Source organism: Sinocyclocheilus grahami, unplaced genomic scaffold (assembly GCF_001515645.1).
Source record: "Sinocyclocheilus grahami isolate Dianchi unplaced genomic scaffold, SAMN03320097.WGS_v1.1 scaffold2235.1, whole genome shotgun sequence".
Taxonomy (NCBI): Eukaryota; Metazoa; Chordata; class Actinopteri; order Cypriniformes; family Cyprinidae; genus Sinocyclocheilus; species Sinocyclocheilus grahami.
Window position 1 is genome coordinate 57,232 of NW_015507414.1, and position 12,549 is coordinate 69,780.

At 35.8% G+C, this 12,549-nt stretch overlaps 1 protein-coding gene and 1 long non-coding RNA gene across 2 annotated transcripts in view; both read right to left on the bottom strand.

The window, feature by feature from the left end:
- The window catches only part of LOC107574454 (uncharacterized), a 5,923-nt gene extending 5,369 nt beyond the window's left edge, over positions 1-554 (bottom strand). The window contains exon 1 of the long non-coding RNA XR_001607675.1: positions 282-554. This is a non-coding gene — a long non-coding RNA (uncharacterized lncRNA). The remainder of the gene's footprint in view (positions 1-281) is intronic.
- A 924-nt stretch (positions 555-1,478) lies between these two features.
- On the bottom strand, positions 1,479-6,798 carry colec10 (collectin sub-family member 10 (C-type lectin)). The gene is made up of 6 exons (XM_016260891.1): positions 6,654-6,798; positions 5,705-5,776; positions 3,786-3,857; positions 2,864-2,917; positions 2,648-2,743; positions 1,479-2,034 (listed from the first exon to the last, which is right to left on the bottom strand). The coding sequence occupies exons 1-6, from the start codon at positions 6,766-6,768 to the stop codon at positions 1,628-1,630; spliced, it is 816 nt and encodes a 271-aa protein (XP_016116377.1). The 5' UTR covers positions 6,769-6,798; the 3' UTR covers positions 1,479-1,627.
- Positions 6,799-12,549: the final 5,751 nt, after the last annotated feature.

Below are 12,549 nucleotides of genomic sequence, written 5' to 3' on the forward strand. Positions count from 1 at the left end.
CCTCTAATATCCACCCCAACCCCCCAAACACCCGAGTGAAAAAAAAAAATTTATATATATATATATATATATATATATACAGCATTATCAGGGGGATAAAGTCATTGTTTAGTTACTTGGCCTTATGCTTACTATTACTATGACTTCCACATTACATCCATCTCTTTTTTTTTTAAGTTATCAAGGTGTATACTGCCAAAATCCAAGAAAGCATACATCTTTGTGAATTATAGAGGTTTAACCCAGTAAGCCTTGAAAAAGTTATAAACAACAGCACTTACAATTTCCAAACAAATCAGGCCCCCTGAATATGTCCTCAATACTTCCATTCCAAGGGGTAGAGAAATAGTTGGTGCTGGAAAGGAGGTAGTGGCCGGGTTCGGTGTTTCTGCCATCCTCATTTAGCTTGACAAACACAGGTTGAACAAAGGACTAACGCATAGGAGAATCCTGCTGGAGTCATGTATCAGGAACAGGTCTGACAGGTGTGTGGCCACTCCCATCTTGTTAGGTAATTTTTCGCTCCCATGGTTGATCCAATCTACTGTATCTGAGGGCATGCAGTTGAATTTACTGTGAATTTTACAAGCTTTATTATTTAAAGTGTGCCTTTGTTTTTAGTTTTAGTTAGTTTTTAGTTTCCCTTTGTTCACAATACAATTTATTTTAATTTTCTTCTGTTTGGTCATGCACAAAAATAAACAGTTTCACAACTTTGGTGATGCATGCTTATAGGTTCAACATACCTAAGTAAACCTTATTTTACACCCCAAATTGATATTAAATATTGATATTAACTATTTTGTTTGATTTGATTTGATTCTAGGTACTGAATAAAATCAATGTACTATGTAACACACAAAGGAAAAGCATATTGAAAGGGGTAAGAGGCTTTTTGAAAAGGTGATTGTTGATAATGAAACAAATTTACCATCTATAAATGGGAAGTACACAGGCCTTTTCATTAATTATTACCTAGTTTTGTGGAAAAGACCACTGCTTTAGTGAATTCTTGTACAATGCTGAGGGATATACTGAACTTAATTCCATTCATTAATATGAACAGAAATTTTTTTCTACCATTTATCAGAACTACTTATAAAAAGTGCTTTAGCTTCACATGTGACAAAGCCATGATTAACTGAAAACAAGTATGCTAAAAGTTTAAAGCAAGTCTAAAAATTATCTAATGGGAACATAAGTCTTATATATACATATACAGATATGTACTGCAATCAGAAAATAATTATTCAGCAGTTGCAGTAGTTTATTGTAATCCTATTTTTTAAATACATTTTTTTATTATTATTATTATTATATTTTTTTCTGGTAGTAGTGTTGCTAGAAAAAAGATCTAAAAATGATGGATTACAGTGCAATTTAAAGCATGTGGAATAAACATTTACAGACCCCTTGTTATCTTTTATTTACTTTAAATGATTTAAAATAATGGTGGATAATTCATAAAATGGTGGAAAAATCATAAAATCAAAAACATTAAAAACTTTTAAAACTTTTTCTTTACAAAAATTCTAAATATAGTAGTTACATTTTCTCATACATCAGCTTAGCCTATTAAAAATAATTCTTTAAGAATAAAAACTCTTTCTCTGTGGCCATTAAACCATTACAAGACTGAAGTTGCTGAAGTATTTTTGTTTTTGACAAACTCGCATATGTAGTACTGTGTGGCTCCACAATCTACCTGGCTCCAGGCTCCAGTACTACCAAGCTGCACACAGTCACCTTTACCACTGTGTGGGCTCTGCAGAGACCAGACTGTGGTATTCAAGAAGAGGTTACCATCAACATACGTGTACCCCACCTCTGTCACCCCTACCTGTAGCCCTATGAACACATGAGTAAGATCAGCTTCTCTGATATAGTCGGCCAGCAAGGTGTTTGTCTCTGTGGTTCTGGGCATAGCAAGAGAACCCCCACGCAACTTGCAGTTTAGAAGTGACTCTTGATACCTCCGTGCCTCTGTCACCAGCAGGTAAAACATGTTCTCAGTTTCCCTGATACCTAGAACCACTTTAATAAAATTGACAAAACATAGTACTGGTTAATGTCTTGTAAACATTTGTCTGTGTCTTGTCAACATTTGTCTGTGTTTTCAATAGTAATAATTGTGACATGCAATCTGGAATGGAGCTGTTGTCTCAGCTCATATAATATTATCGATTTTGTAGTTTTCATTTTGAATGTGAGCCAAAGATACCACACCCTGTAATCATACAGTGGCCCCAAAACTATTTGAATGTCTAACCCACTTAAAAGTGCATAAAAGTCATTACACTAGATGAAAAAAACTATCAAATCAAGTGGATTTTTAATTGTAAAGATAGAAGAATGAAACTTATTTCAAGACTTCATACAACCACTAAAATTTGCAGTGAGACCAGTTAATTAAAAGTCATTGTAAAAATAAGTGACGTTAGTTCAGGGAAAAGTTCTAGAAACATATGTTAAAGATGCTTCTTAAGAGTTATGAGAACAATAACACCTTTCAATCTTACTATAAAATTATATTATTTGCTGCATAATCATGAAATCATGGAAATGGCATGCTTGTCACAATGGAGAACATTAAATCAATATCAGGGTCAAACAAGCAAATTTGATGATTTAAAAATGCAAGTCTTACCATTCTTAAGGAACTTTACAGCATTTTTCAGTTTGCTTATATTGATGTCCATCTGTCCGACAACCTTTCTGTACCTCCCACAGTCACAGGCAGTACCTGTCACACATATTATGCAGTCTTTAGGCTGTGTTAGATCACCAATAATAATAAACATGAAGATCTAATGCTTACTGCTTTCTGACAAAGCAGAAAACACTCATGTGCTTTGACATTTACCAGGTTTTCCTTTTAATCCCGGGAGACCATTAATTCCTTCTTGTCCCTTGTCACCTGTTTACAGTAACATTTACAATATAAACAACATAGTGTAAAACATACAGTGTCATTTAACTAAGCATTAGCCACATATTAATATTACAAGCACCTCTCAATGATTTTATAGAATCCAGTAATAACATTGAATAACCAGTAGATGGCAGCAGTGCACATACTTCATTGTTTGTTTAGAATTACTCAGATTACTCAATCTCAGTCTAGATTACTCAGTCTCCAACTAACTGTGATTTTCCTTTTGAAACTTCTCTTATCTTCTCTTCTCTTCTCTTCTCTTGCATTATGCAATTACTTTACAGATAATGTAGAAAATAATTTGAGATTTTGCTTCTTTCCCTGGTGTGCTAAATTTGCTGGAATTTTACTAGTTACTGATTTTGTTCATATTAATGTAGGCTATACAGACCACCATTTCTGTACCTCCCACCTCCCACATTTGCATTAAGATATCCACATCACCTAATTTGGTCAATGGACAGTGTGTTTTTGTAACAAGTCTTCGGGCAACAAGTGCTCAGCACATTATCAGTCAGTATGATGATGATGACGACATAAAAGCAGTTATCATTTACACATTTTTGGTCTTTAGCTTTTGTTCTAACCTGACAGCCACATTCGGTATAGTATTTAAGTGTGTTAGTCCCTGTCTGGAAGAAATTATTGAACCTGAACTAGTACACTTTTCCAAACAAAATGATATAGGTAATCTAAAAATGGCATAGAGTTTACTGTGCAGTAAAAATACTGAGTGGAAAGGAAAGTGGCTTTCTGTAGAATATTCCCAGATATAGTAGTGTTGAGTTATCAGAATATGTAAACAGCATAAATAAACAGAGCATTCAGTCATTGCTTAGAGTCTATTTACCTCTCGTTCCACTAGGGCCCATCTTTCCTATTTTTCCCATCTCTCCCTTTTCTCCATATCCGCCAGTCAGCCCTGTGGAAGATGAAGTTAACTGGTCTCCTGACTTCATGAAAATTGTCTCACAATGCTTTTTTAAAGAAAATAAGCACACTATCAAAGCAAAATAAATCTTATTACATGCATACTGTTTTAGCCTCAATCATTACTTTTCGTGTGTGGCAGCTTGTGAAAAGGTTTGAACAGTTATTTTTGAGACTGCTTGTGACAGCCTCGAAGTAAATTTCCTAAGCAAATATCCATCTGGAAAAGGGTAATAGGCATTCCTGAGTTTCGCAAAACAATAATAGGATACTGCTGCTTTCATTTCTGTACCATCATTCAATATCATTTCTGTGATTATGACATTCCCATACATATTTTACTGTATGCATCTTTTTTTACAGAATAAAGTGTTTCTGTTGCTGTTTGCCATCTGCAGTATATGTAGAAAAGAGGAACAAACCATCTACTAAATGTCTCAAACTGACATCCTTCAATACCTAATTTTTAAATTTGGAGCTTTTCCTCTTTATATTAATGTGAATTATTTCATTTTTGCTTTGAGGGTGTGAGGTTGATTAAAAACTGGAAGAATCATTTTCTGTACTATTTTTTAGCCAAATTAATGCCTCTGTGATCACTGTAAAGTGAAAAAACAGTGTAAGAGTCTTCCTGGCATTCCTGCTCTTTTTGGCATTCCGTTTTTCTTTTTTAAATTAAAGTATGTTTATGTGTGTAAGAAAGGGCATGTCTTCCTGTGATCATAGTTCCAGGCCTTGTTGTACTGATTCAATAAACAGCTTGCCTGGAAGAGGCTTGTTTGCTGCACTACAGGTTACACTTCCATCTTTAAACACATGGCAACACTAGCCCTTGGCCACAGTTAACACGTCTGCCTGCCTCTGACGTGACTTCCCTTAAGGGAAGATGTGGTCTGGCAGAAACAGACTTTCTTCCTGCTATACTTTAATGCCCAGTTAGGGCAAATATATATCCAACAACTAATTTCAGGTCAAAGCAGAACGCATGCTATACTACAACTCTGGGAAAGCCTTCCTGAAAATGTTTGGGCCTCTCATAAACTCATAAACAAGTATTACAGTTATGTCTGTGCACATGATCATCTTGGTCTAAAATAATATGAACAGTAGCTATGTTAATCCTTCTAAATTACTTTCCTATTTCTGTATTGGGATGTCCATGCCAAGTATACTAGAGACCTCACTAGTTCCAGTTTGGACGCAGCTTAACTGCAGATGATGCCAAAAAGGGATACACAAGACTGACATAATACTTTCCTTAAATTGCAATTGAATTGAAAAATGTGCATTTTTCTATTAACACATAAAGAGCAACAACACTAGAAAATTAATTAAACTGCACTTTAAAATCAATAAAGCAGCTGTTTGAGCTCATTGGATACTTTTGGCTAAGAATAGTAAACAACCGTACTAAGTATTACAGTTATGTCTGTGCACATGATCATCTTGGTCTAAAATAATATGAACAGTAGCTATGCTAATCCTTCTAAATTACTTTCCTATTTCTGTATTGGGATGTCCATGCCAAGTATACTAGAGACCTCACTAGTTCCAGTTTGGACGCAGCTTAACTGCAGATGATGCCAAAAAGGGATACACAAGACTGACATAATACTTTCCTTAAATTGCAATTGAATTGAAAAATGTGCATTTTTCTATTAACACATAAAGAGCAACAACACTAGAAAATTAATTAAACTGCACTTTAAAATCAATAAAGCAGCTGTTTGAGCTCATTGGATACTTTTGGCTAAGAATAGTAAACAACCGTACTTTAACCAACTTCCCTTTAATCTATCACTAATTTGTTAAATAACAAACCAACAACGTCTCAGAGACCTCGCTGGCCAGGTGGGCCGGTTTTCCCCATTCTTCCCTCTTCACCTTCTGCTCCCACCTCACCTGGATTGCCTGTTAGTTGAAGAGGCAATGTTAGAGATTGGGACCTCAACAGAATCTCAAAACAGAAAATTTACAGACAGAACTGTTTGGGATTGGTCTTACCCAAACAAGCTTCTCCATTACATCACAGCTGTTTCAATACAGACAGTTATTCAATATCTTGGAGGGTGAGTTTATTGGCATTGCTAAAAGTATGAACCATGGGGAAAAGACATTTCCTCTTAACAGTTTTTTTTTAAACTATATATAATCACAAAAAATAAATATAATATATAATATAAATATTTATAACCCTAAATCTCTTTCTACATACACACACACACTCATTCCCAGAAATCTCATCAGTTCCTATATATATGCATGCTGTTTTTTTGTAATGGAATGATAGCTGGCCACACAGGCATTTACAGCATTATTGTTCTACATGATTTCCCTTGCTGAGAATGTGATCCTATATATAATAGAAAAACATTTTAACACAGGCACATTGTTGGGTTTACAAGCAGGGTTCCTGTAATAAATTAATAATATAAGAAGCTACTCTAGCACATTAAATTGATGATTTTATCTACAGTATATTCTCAGCCTTACAACAACCAACAGGGAGCCAACAATAGAAAAAGTAGTAACCTGCAATTGTTACCTTGTAAAGCTATTTATATCTGATCTTACCCTTAAATTGTATTTTGTTTGTGTAACATAATAAATGTAGATTAAATCAGTAATACCATGTAATAGTAGTAATTAATAATAATAATAAATTGGTGTTCATGAATTTTTTAATTTTTTAAAATCTGTACAGATACATTAAAATCTGTACTGGTGATTATCTGTAAGGTGATAAAACACTTTTTTTTCATAAAAAAAAAAAAAAAAACATAAATACCTCTAGATCCAGGGAGAATGCTGTTGGAGCAGACTTCGGTTGTAGTACAATAAAGGTATGCATTACAAAGAAATAGAAATAGAAAAAGATTCCTGCTGAAATTTTGTCCATCCATGACTTGCACTGAAAACAAACTTTGCTCTGTTCTCAAGAGAAGAGTGAAAAGGGAGTTTTACTTATGTTTACCAGACCTTATCATATCAGTGTTTAGTTTTCAAACAACACTGTCCAGAACGCAGACTATCTCCTCGCACTTCAAGTGAGGAATTTGGTTGTGTGAAGAAGTGTTGCCATCCTGAAGATAATTTCTGATAGAATGTGCCAAATATACATACAAATTATATGAAATAAAATATATAAATAAAAAAAAAGGATTGTTGATCATATTGGGAAATATTCAAATAATAGTCAAAATATTTTGTTGTCTATTGTTCATCTAGTGTGTACAAGCTGCAAAACAAAAATTGACCCACATTTTTCACCCAAACACTTTCTGGATGTTTAGTTAGTCACAACTGTTTTTAAAAGTTCTAATTTTAATATTTAAAAACTGTCACACTACCACTTAATGTCACATTATAGTCTAATACCACACTAGTGGTTAAAATTTGTCATATTGGGTTGACTGTTTGATTATTATTGGTTGTACTAGCAATAACAATGGCTAAAAAGTACATTACATATATGACATCAATCAGGTTTAGACTATAAATAATAACAAGTTTCATATTATTGCATCAGATGTTTAAAAATTTGGGATGGTGGTACCATTTGTTTTTGCTCTGCTAAAATTACTGAATTTTAGTGATTCAAGAGCATTTCATATGCCTAAATCATGTGCTGACCAAGTCAACCACATGACTGAAATTACAAAGGCAGAAATTAAGAAACAAAAAATACATGAGGCCAATCTGCCATGCCTTCTACCATCCTCACTTTGAACTGGTTATGGAATTTGGGAGGACACAGTGGTCACGGTGAACTTATGGCTCATACTTGAGGTATAGTCACTTGGATGTGATTGTTCGTCTCTTGGGCATTTCTGTAGAATTTCTAATAAAATTGCATCCACTCTTTTGACCTCATGTGATGAAAAATGCAGAGTTAGTACTGTGTTTTGGAGGCTTAAGATTTCCTGTGAGGAAACATGCAGCAAAATGTCTTGGCAAGGAATATTTTTCTCATAAATTGTGATTCCCCCTTCCTATTAAGTCTTCATCAGTGGAAACTGTGGTCTAGGCTAGGTTGTTAATCTTGAATGCGTCAATGTCTAGAATCTCACCATTACGTGACTCCCCCAACTTTTCATTACAATGGCCATCTTGCTTGTGGCCAACTTTGTGCACAGCTTGGGTATGACGGTGCAGACGTATTATTGTAGGGACTAATTGTTTACATGTGGTTTAATGGTAACCCTCTCATTTAGCTGGTGAAATACATTATGATTCACACCACAAGAGCGAAGGGGTTTAAGGGGATGGTAGTTATATCATGCTACTAATTACTTGCAGTCTAGTCTAGTCTGAGAATGATGCATAAATAAATTAATTTAAATAAATTTAAACTAATTGCTTGCTTTTACTTTTTACATTCCACATGGTTTACCTAATAAAACATTTAAAAAAAACAATCAAGCAGTTAAAGTGTAGCTTTTTGTACAACCCCTTTTTCAATCTACTGAAGGGGATTGTAATTCAATAACTAGTTTGAAGGATTTATTCTGGATTTGGAGGACTGAAGAAATTGTAATTGATTTCGCTCTCATTTTGTTTTGGTTTCTCACTATCAGCACATGCAGTCACGTACAATTGATTGCGTTTTGCCATCAGTGTGTTGGCTCGCTTGCTGTGCACCTGTCTCTTCTTTTCTTTAACTCATTCTGCTAATTAGTGTACCGAAATTCGTTGGCAGAATTTTTTTTTTCTTGTGTCAACTCATGTAAGTTACTCTAGCCAGGTCAGGTCATGTCTTGTAAATCCCTGTTTTGCCTGATCTCTGTCCAGTTGGCCTGTGCCTGCAGTGTATCTCTCTCTATCTGACCCCAGACTGTCTACCTGGTTTTGAACTCTGGTGTCAGCCCTTTGGATATGTTGTATTACTGGACTGTGCCTGGCTTCTGACCCTCACACCTGACCCTTGACCTTTCACTTATCTGCCATTCACCAGTCCAGAGACCACTTTGTCTGGTAGTGACTTAACGTAATGTCTTATTTTTTATTTCAATAAATGTTATTTAAATTGCATTTGCTCTTGGGTCCTCCACTCATTTCCTGACATTGACAGCCTAAACATCCAGTCCACTTTTTGAATTGCAAACATTCTTTTCAGACAAGTTTCTCCCATCGTCTATTTGTTTGACTCCTACCCCAAAATCATGCTATTGATTTTTAACCAACGTTGCTGTTTGAGTTTTCACAACATGCTCAATTCAATGTTCCAGACAGAACTGCTTTAACAGTTAGCCTCTGCTGGCAGATAGTGTAACTACTCTGTAATGTATGCAAAAAGCATAATTCTTAGAAATTATGCTTTTTTCATAAACCTTTGAAATGTCAGACAAATAACTCAAGCAAGTGTCAGGATCAACACGTTTATGGCTGATTAACGGTTTGGACACTGTCCTTATACATGAGAGAAATAAACACAAACACTTTGTAACTGTAACAAATTAAAGAAATAAAAAAAAGTGGTTTTCTGATCTTAATTCTTAACCTTTATGGACATTCTTAGTATTCTAACACTTGTATAACATGTGATATGCAAATGTCACGTGGCTGAGATTGTGGGGTTCTCAGGGGGAGCTGGCAATGGGGCTAAACGGAGTCGCCCTCACTTCTCCTGCTAGCTCCACAGTCCTAGCATCCAATTTCGGGAGCATTCTCAATGGCTTCTTCCGATCTAGATGAGGACATGTTGCCCATAGATGGTACTAATGGTGCCCAAACTCTGTAACAATCTACTTAACATTGTTCGGGAGGCAGACATACTCTGTCAGTTTAAATAGATTAAAGACCCATCTCTTTAACCTGGCTTACACAAAACACACTATCACATTTCTATAATTCAAATCCATTAAAGGATTGTTAGGCTGTATTATTTAGATCAAACGGAACCAGGAACACTTCCCATAAGACCCGACGCACTTGTTACATTGTACGAAGAATGGCGTCTATGCTAAAATTAGTTGTTTCATTCTTATTCTGTGGTCACTGTAGCCACCCAGATCCAGTTTGTATCCAGATCAAATGGTGGATCAGCACCTGAACCAGATGACTTATCTGCTCAATCTGACTTGTGTTGCAGCCTGGAATTAAACCATGCCATGCTAGTTTTGTGTGGCCAGAGGAGAACTGGCCCCCCATTTCAACTGAACTGAGCTGGATAATGACATCACTGAATCAGTGATAAACTGACTTTAACTGAAAAATTTAGTGTTTACTAATGTCCTCTTGCATTATCGACACACTATTTTCCTGTTTAACACTGTAAAGCTGCTTTGACACAATCTGTATTGTATAAAGCGCTATATAAATAAAGGTGACTTAATTTGACCGATAGTTCAGATTGTGGACTAGATGTAGAGTCAGTTGAGACAGATGCGTTGAAGAATCGATCTCTTGCTCCACACAGCAAAGCCCTGCATATAATGAGCTGTTGTACATTATGACCCGTGCCACAGCCCGACTCAGTCTAAACTAGTCCCGCCTGAAGCACGAGGCCTCGGGTAGAAGGGAATTTAGCAAGCTCTCCCTGTGGACATCCTCACCATTAAGAGAAGGGTAGGCAATTTCGGAAAGGCTAGCAATAGCAAGCAAGCTTTAATCACTCTGCAAAGTCACGCCTCCTCCAAAACACATGAACATGCATAGGCAGACCAGAGGCTAATCAGTGACACAATGAGAGACGGCGTTGGTGGAGGGTTGAAAGCAACACGGTCAGATTACCTCATGTCTCATTCACCGGTGAGAATATATTACAGTACAAAGTGTGCATAATATTATAGTAATAACACCTTCAATTCTCGCTGAAACACGCTGATCAAGTATCATGTTTGTGCAAACAGGGTGTGCAGAGGTATTCAAACATATTTTGACAGGCATATTTTGTATGGACATTACGATAGGCCATACATTTTGATTGGACCAACATTTTATGGTCCTATGCCTTCCACAGATTAAATTAATACATATAAATAAATTCAGACCATTTAACTTAGTGTAAGAAGTTCCATTAGGTACAGTATAAGTGTACATAATACAGTGAGCTTGACATTATTACTTTCTCTTACTCTTACTCTTGTCTTTTCTAACACTTTAGACATGGTTGGTTCTTTATGCTTAAAGGAGATTAGGAAAAACAGTCTGACAATATAATATAGTATAACAAGCACACTCACACCCTTGAAAGCAGCCCAGAAAATGGAGCACAGCTGGAAGAAAACAAAACTAGAGGTGATTCGCATTGTGTGGGAGTATTTTTACCTACAAAAAAGCCTTAAAAAATGCTAGATCTGCTTACTTTTCGACTCTTTTAGAAGAAAGCAAACACAAGATATTTATTTTATACGGTGGCTAAATTAACAAAAAAATAAGTAAATAAATTAAAATAAAGCATCAACAGGTTTCCCAACACATTTCCCCAACAACACAGCAGTAATAACTTTATGAATTACTTTACCTATAAAACCGATACTATCAGAGAGAAAATTATTACCATGCAACCGTCTACTACAGTATCACATCAGATAGTGCATTTTAGACCCCCTGAGGAACAATTGTATACATTCTTTGCTATAGGAAAGGAACAATTGTATACATTTGTTAAATCATCTAAACTAACTACATTTATGTTAGACCCTACACCAGCTAAGCTGCTCAAAGAGGTGCTTCTAGAAGTCATAGATCCACTTCTGATCAGGATCAGTCCAAAAAACTTTGAAGTTGGCTGTTATTAAGCCCTCATTAAAAAAACATAACTTGATCCTAGAGAATTACTTAACTACAGGCCAATCTCAGATCTCCCTTTTCTGTCAAAAATACTAGAAAAAACAGTATCCTCACAACTATATTCCTTCTTAAAGAGAAATAGTATCGGTGAGGACAGTCGGAATTTAGACTGTGTCACAGTATTGAAACCACTCTCATCAAAGTTACAAATTACTTACTCTTATTATCTAATCTTGGTTGCAACTCTCTATTAGGGTGTACGCACACTAGGCATGGTGGTCTTGTAACAGGGAAGAAAAAAAAACAGGAAGAAGCACTCTCATCAGAGTTACAAATGACTTACTCTTATTATCTGATCATGGCTGCAACTCTATTAGGGTGTACTCACACTAGGCATGGTGGCCTTGTAACAGGAAAAAAAAACGGGAAGAAAATCACTTTCGCTAATAGACTGTCTAATGTCTGTCAGATTTATTACTTATGCAGCGCAGCGATGTTCATTTAATTGTGCTGCTGTACATATCAGAAAATTATTACAGATGACATTGTAGCTTTACTTACAAACCACAATTACTGTTCCTCAATAATGTGAGAACAAGACTCATTATAAACCTAAATAAAGCTGCGGTCACACCATGTCGTAATTACCGTAATTCTGAGATGACAACACATGATGTTCTAATCTGAACTGTCCATGTCCTTGGACTCGGAGGTAGCGCCTACATGAATCTGGCAGCGGTTGGGTAATACATTGGTCACCTGATCCAAGTTATGGCTCTCAGAACATTCTGAGCTTACAAGTTGCAATTACGAGTTCCGGGAGCATGTGAACGTTTTGGAGTTTATACCATAGAATCTGATGGATCTCTGTCTCGAACAGACCCAAATAAATTATGGATACACCACTGAACTATTGAACAGACATATTCCAGAAGAATCTAAAGATCTCC

Excerpts from the sequence above, each read along its gene's own strand:
- colec10 (XM_016260891.1), bottom strand. The coding sequence starts at position 6,768 with ATGGATGGACAAAATTTCAGCAGGAATCTTTTTCTATTTCTATTTCTT. Across the intron at positions 3,858-5,704 it reads CGGCCCACCTGGCCAGCGAG|GGCTGACTGGCGGATATGGA; the intron begins GTCTCTGAGACG and ends CATCTTCCACAG. Across the intron at positions 2,744-2,863 it reads GGGATTAAAAGGAAAACCTG|GTACTGCCTGTGACTGTGGG; the intron begins GTAAATGTCAAA and ends TATGTGTGACAG.